The following is a 6,861-nucleotide window of genomic DNA, read 5'->3' as shown; positions in this document are numbered from 1 at the left end:
CCCACCAAAATATTTTTCTGGGGCCGCCCTTGTCGATGAATTATTCAAACCCAAGAAGTTTTCGTAATTTGCTGTGATTTTTAACATTTATATATATTTTTTCAGTATTGTTATTGTGAAATATTGGTCAATTTAATACTTAACAAACAGGTTAATGTGGACAAAAGAAATTAACATCCAGTAGACCAGCAGACAAAAACATTTAACACAAAAAGATACCCTGATAAAGCAACTTCATTATAATAAAATTATTTACCTATAAAATTTTTTAAATTTATTTCAAGAAATGTTTACAACGGGTACCACCATTACTGAAGCCCTCTTGTTTCTCCTTCTGCTGCTGAACCAGAAGGCGCTGCGATTAAGTAGTAGGTACAGCTGTTGTATTATTCTCAACCACGTTCTTACCCTAACCTGCAATGTACCCATGATCGTTAAAATATTGTTGTTGTTGAAAATGCCCTGGAATTGTGCAGTACCAAACTGTTGAACAAATAAGAATAACTCAAAAGAGAACCGATCTACATTCAAAGTACCTGTAGGATAATTTCATATTCATATTTTAGATAACCCTCATAATTGACACGCAAATTTGGAAAATAATCCTTTATAATTTTATTTTAAAAACAAAAGCTCTGGGTGTAATATGCAACGTGATATTTTTTTAAATCTTCCTATGTTGATTTTTTCATATTCCGTTAAAATATCCTCGTTTAAATTATCCGCGCATTCCACTGCCCATCTACACCGCCCCTCGTGGCATTTTGTGACGTCACAGATCGTCTCACGAACCGTGGTACCCCTACTCCCGAGACTTTCGGGACCTGTATATACGACCGTGTCCCTGGACAAGAGGTAGTCAGTACGATAACTTGCAGTCGCCTGATTGTTTTAGAGCATTTGGTTATTCTTTTCACTCTTGTAGTCCAAACCGAAAAATATTACACCACGAGAATGATCAATGAAATCATCAATAATTTTAATTTATGAGTAACATAAATAATTATTTTGCTAAGTGTTTATAAAGAATTTCACATTCAATACAACATGTATACATGTTGGCCACTATATTTTTAAATTAGCGCTTTTCTTGCGATATTTGAATTTCTAAGGGTGACGTCCCCAGTGACGGGTACGTAAAATACTGTCGGTAATTTACGTAGTTTTTTACGATAAATTATTAGGTATTTTACATGCTTAGTTTCTGACACGATGTAAATTACACGTATATAAGACTTTCCGTTCTGCGTTCCGTTCTGTGGAATAAATTTAAAAAATCATATAAGTGTCTAAGTTTATTTGAATGAAGTTCGTTCATCAATGTATAATAATAACGTAAACATAGATATAAATGTGAGAAAAAATTACATGTTACGAAGGTTTGTTTTAGAATAATTCACCGGTATTCCTTAAAAATATAATAAAATACATATCAGTTACAAACATTTAAATAAATAAATGTCACAATATTTCATAATTATTTACATACCTGTGTCCCAGAAGACGCTTACAAGCAACATTCTTTAATATTATGTTGCAAACAAAAAACATTATTTTTTAATTTAAAATATTAGCAGTGGAAAAAGGATTCTAACATATGACTATACCAGAAATTCAAAAAAGTGAAGTTATGCACAGTTCTACAGGACCGTCATCTTGGTACGTAATTTACTAGGTATTTTACCTGTCCTCTACGTAAAATACTTGACTTAGGTATTTTACGTAAAAAAACCTCCAATTACGCGTAACTGCACATCCCTGGGCGTCACATGATTGCACAATTGCATTGTGTTTTGCGTCAATTCACTAAATATTTCAGCCAATAATATTCTCCTAGTTATTCAGAGAAACACTGTGATTGGCTGAAATGTCTAGTGATTTGACGCATTACGCAACGCAATTCTGCAATCATGGAAGGCCACCCTGAGATTAGCGATATTAGGGGATTTCCAACACAAAAACGGCGCATTCAGTACTCTTTTATCTGGCAACCCTGTCCCCTAACTCCTTCAGCAAAAGTCTATTACACCAAACAAAGAGTCCACATCAGCTTTCTTTTGTTTTTGAATAATCGTGATATTTTTTGTGTGCTAAAAAATAAAGAAATATTGACCCTTCGTGAGTTCATATAAACAAGAAAATAACATGGCCAGTTTGCAACGAAAGCTGCTTTTTGTTGAAGCAAAATGTTACGATGGATTCAGATATTCTGACAATAGAGCTTTGTGTGCTGAAGAAATACTAGACGTGGAAAACAACATCAGCGACGAAAATGATATTATTGATGTTGACCTTATATCAGAGGAAAACGGTGCCCGATACAGACATTCGTTCTATGTCCACAGGTATTCTATACATTTTCTATACTGATGCAAATTAGTCTTATCAAATTTAAAAAAAATCAATAGATCTACAGTACTTATTATTTGGTAAGTGATTAAGGCCATGTGATGAGCGTAACAGCTGATCAACTCAGCCCTAAGATCAATATTTTTTCACCCATATTGAAAAATAAAAGTTTAAATAACGCGGACATTTTTTCGGGAAATGTTAATAAATATTAAAGGATCGTTTGTGGCCTTGCAAGGAATTGGTGGAAGAAAAAAGTTTATTTATGCAAATAATGATTATCGACGGACACATTTAGGTTTTACAACAGAAGTTTGACTTTTAACTTTCTCTGACGGTAACCATGCAATCTATTTTACCCACAGGCCCCTAGAAGTTCGAAGTTGTCTATTCGCTGCGCTAGTGCTGCTTTGATACAGTTGATACCAGACTGATACATGTCAGACCAAATATGTGTATTTGCATTTCAAGTGCAAACATTAGTTTTTGCATTATTGGTGCATAATGTTCGTGAGCGATTTTTGTTGTTTTGTGCCACTGATTAATATAAACGTCATAACTAGCCCATTGACAACATTGCAAATTGCTTGCAAGGTTTGACGACAGCACGGTCGGTATTACTCCAAAATAGAAATTTAAAAAAAAACTTTTTTCACTTTTCTATTTATTGAAGACCAAAGACAAATTCTTGCATGCCTTCTATTTATTGTCCCAAATTTTTAACACGATACCTCATTCCGTGTGGACGTAAGGTGGGAAAGAAAACTTCCACTGGTATTTTCTTCAAAAAAAAATTTTTTTCTCAAAATTTTCACCGAAACAAAGCAGAGACATGGACTTTATTACCTCCTATTTCATTTCCCAAACTTTCAGAGCGATACCTCATTTCGTTCAGACGTAAGTTGGGAAAGAAAAATCGAAGACCAGATTTGGTCACGTGACCCTCTCGTCACATGGCCCTAAATACACTGAAGGAAAAGCAGCTAATATTCGGTTCAAACATATTTAAATATTTTTCAGGGAATTACTGGGAAATTTGAATAGAAAAAGATACCACATGTTTAAAGAACTAAAACGGGATTATCATGTAAATCAGATATATTTGCGTATGCCGTCACGAAACGAGTACGGGCCTATAAGTAAGATTATTTAATTATTACTGTTTGTTGATCAAACTTGTATATTGTCATCGCTCGTGTAAAGTTACAATTTTAAATGCATTTTTTATAATCGTTTTAGTATTGATAGGATCATGTGGCAGAGATGTTGTGTTGGCAAGGCATAAAATTGAACAAATAGTATACTTTTCAAGATTCGAAAAATGGTCTACCCATGTGATTCACTTCCCAATAAGATCTGAAGAAATTATAAATAAATTCAACGAGTTTAAAAAAAAAGTTCTTGAAGATAATGCGGATAATACAATGGGTTTGAACGAAGATTTTTTTGAAATGGAAACAAAATTGCAAATAAGAATTACGGGCCTATGGTTGGAGGACCATATAACGAAAGAGCAAGCAGTACTTGCTTTATATGCTTGCGATGAAGAGATTATCAGGTACATTTTTCAGTTCTTTTGTAATAAAAATCAGATAATTAAATTTCATTCGCAATTATTTTCCTTTTTTACATATATTTAAAATTTTCTTACACTACAGTCCTGCTATAGAAGCCGTTTTGGGGTACCCTCTATCTCCTTCATACTATCTCCGAACTCGCCAAACCGTAAACAATCAGAGCCGTTTGAATAATTTCTGTTGGAGTTTCGTCTTTCAACATTTTTGTTGTATTTTTACCATTTTGGTTTTATAATATAATAATGAAAGTCAAAATGTTTGCATGGGCTTTTGAAAAGACAAAAAACTCTACATAACCTCACAGTGGCAATTAGAATTATCGCAGTTTTACAAAATTTGGTATTTAAGAGAATTATTTTCTACACTTGTTAATTTGCATTTCAGAAGTATTTATTTTCAACCAAAAGAAAATTAATTTTGAACCCAACCTAAGAGACATGTAGATAATTTTTTTTTGTGGTATATAATTGAATGATATAATTACTTTAAATCATTTATTCAATTTAATTGACTAGCTATATAATTTAATGCAAGTATACTTTTAGTATGGATCTCAATAAACATTATTTTCGAAAAAGCCCTGTTGGATCGAAGGAACCAAAAGGAGCCTCTAAAATGTACCCTTAAAAACCCAAATGAGTCCCCCATCGGTTCCTTCCTAAAAGACTCAAGAAAACAGCAAGATCGACTTTTAAATTGTTGAAATTCGGATTCTACGTTAAAATTTGCATTAGAAACTCACGGAGTAATCGCAATACTTTTTCTTGCAGCGTTAAAAAAAAAAAATAAAATACCTATCATTTGCATGGGACGAAGGCGGCTTCAAGTGCATCTTCTTTTAGTAGTAGTTAATAAGCGTTTCGTCGGTAACTTTAAGAATTTTGTCTGGATGCTAGCGCCACGCAGTGGAAACCCCAGACAACAACGCTGCGATGCAAATGAGAGAGAATTTTATTTTTAAACTTCGCGCGCAGCATACTACTTGAACTATTATGGAAGCGCTTGAACTCACCTTCAGCAGAAGTTAATTACTTTTTAAAAATTTTTAACTCTGCAAAAAAGGCACTGCGATTACTCCATGAATTTCTAATGAAAATTCAAACGTAGAATTTGAATTTCAACCATTTAAAAGTTGATCTAGCTATTTTTTTTAGTTTTTTAAAAAAGTACTAAAGGGGGGCTCAGTGGGGTCTTTAAGGGTACTTTGCAGAGGCTCCTTTCGGTTCCTTTGGTCAGCCAGGGAGGTTCAATACTACAAGCATAACCTCAAAATAAACCTTTATACTCTGTGCAAGATATACATTCAATTTGTATGAAACAAAAGTAAACTAAATATTTGTCTGAAATAAAAATCCAAATTTTACTGTTGTACGTTAAAATATTTTTTGCTCGCTTACTTTAAACGTTTCATGTTAATTGAGCTCCTCGTTTAAAATGAGAGTTCGCCTTATACACGGTCTCAAGATGCCATGTTTTTTAAAATTAAACGGTTTTTAGGCACCTGATTTCACTTCGTCTAAAAGCTTATTTTTCTCTTTGAAAGTTAAACGTTTCCTTTCGTTTTCTTTCAACATTTTCGTCACGGGCATAACCTGAACACTGAGTAGTAAAAAGCGAACTGAAGCGAATGTCCTGCGACATTTTTGCAACAGACTGAAAATTACTGAAGCAGGTTACACGATTAACCCCATAGGGTACTGCTCGCATTTTTCATTCACTCCTGCAGACCACCTTGTCTTCACTGTAAAAAATATTGCTGAAAATTACATTTCGTTCTGTAACTTTCCTATGATTGTCGTGGGAAAATGACACGTTTCTTGTAAATTGACAGTGATTTAAAGGAATTTTCCGATAAATAAATGATATTTACAATAAACGTGTAATTTTCCCACAACAATCATAGGACATAAAAGTACCAGTGATTTTTGTGGGAATTTTACACTAAAGTGTAACTGAAATAAAAATGTAATTTCACAACGTTTATGTAAGCTTCCAACGATTAGTGTAATTTCACACGAGTAGTTAGTGTAATACGTTTTACAACAGCGATGTAAAATTCCATAATCCTAGTAATTCCGCTGTTGAACGCTTGATGGCTTTTGATAACCTGCGAGGCCTGCGAGTAAATTCAGTGCAAGATTGTGCAAAATTTTAGCGGCATTCGGATATTTTTTAGAATTAAAATCGTGGTGTTTTGTAACAGCAAACCAAACGAAAACTTTAATTTTTTCTGCCTAATAAAAACATGAATCCTTTTATTTATATATCTTATTATTTTTCCGATTCGATTCAATTAAAACATACATTAAGCGATTCAAAATACCTGGGCTGGTCATTGCGCATGGGCAACCTGTTACATTCGGCGTTTTACAGCGTCACTTCAATTTCATAAGGCGAATGTAAAATTCCATTCTTCCAAAACTGCTTTTTACCATCTGTGTGCGATTTTACACTAACGTGTTATTTCCACCTAATTTTGGTAAATTTCCCACAGTAATCACTGGTATTTTTATGTCCTATGATCTTTGTGGTAAAATTACATGAAACTTTTTATAGTGTTCTATAACGGCAGCTTTTTTAGCGGGACTGCCGTGTATTTTGAATAGTTCATTTTATTCAAAAGAAGGGAATTTTTTGTAGGCCTTTCATTGAAAAAAGTGGTCCTTTCACGACTAAAATTAGTGGAATCGAGTGCGAACAACCTAATATTACAAGGGCCAAACAGCTGTATGCTAAAATAGTGGACGAAAAAGGTCACCTTTTGGCATTGTCACAGAAAATTGTAGTCTACTTTGTCGAACGGGGTGAGAAAAATCTCAATTTAATTCATTTTAGATTTGGGAAGTCCAAAGTGGGTTTATGCCAGGAAGGTCATGTACGGATCAAATATTTAGCTTAAGGCAAATAACAGAAAAAAGTTTGAGAGTAGGAAAAA

At 33.6% G+C, this 6,861-nt stretch overlaps 1 protein-coding gene and 1 long non-coding RNA gene across 2 annotated transcripts in view; both read left to right on the top strand.

Moving 5' to 3' along the window:
* Positions 1 to 2,250: 2,250 nt before the first annotated feature.
* LOC117180779 lies at positions 2,251 to 3,671 on the top strand. The gene is made up of 3 exons (XR_004468044.1): positions 2,251 to 2,345; positions 3,370 to 3,488; positions 3,589 to 3,671. It is a non-coding gene; the product is annotated as an uncharacterized LOC117180779 (long non-coding RNA).
* LOC117180650 overlaps positions 3,668 to 6,861 on the top strand; it is a 4,298-nt gene continuing 1,104 nt past the window's right edge. The window contains exons 1-2 of the mRNA XM_033373138.1: positions 3,668 to 3,907; positions 6,567 to 6,730. Coding sequence (XP_033229029.1) covers positions 3,774 to 3,907; positions 6,567 to 6,730 — 298 coding nt within the window. The 5' untranslated portion in view covers positions 3,668 to 3,773. The remainder of the gene's footprint in view (positions 3,908 to 6,566; positions 6,731 to 6,861) is intronic.

This window comes from Belonocnema kinseyi, chromosome 9 (assembly GCF_010883055.1).
Source record: "Belonocnema kinseyi isolate 2016_QV_RU_SX_M_011 chromosome 9, B_treatae_v1, whole genome shotgun sequence".
Lineage (NCBI taxonomy): Eukaryota > Metazoa > Arthropoda > Insecta > Hymenoptera > Cynipidae > Belonocnema > Belonocnema kinseyi.
This window is presented reverse-complemented; position numbering and strand designations above follow the sequence as displayed.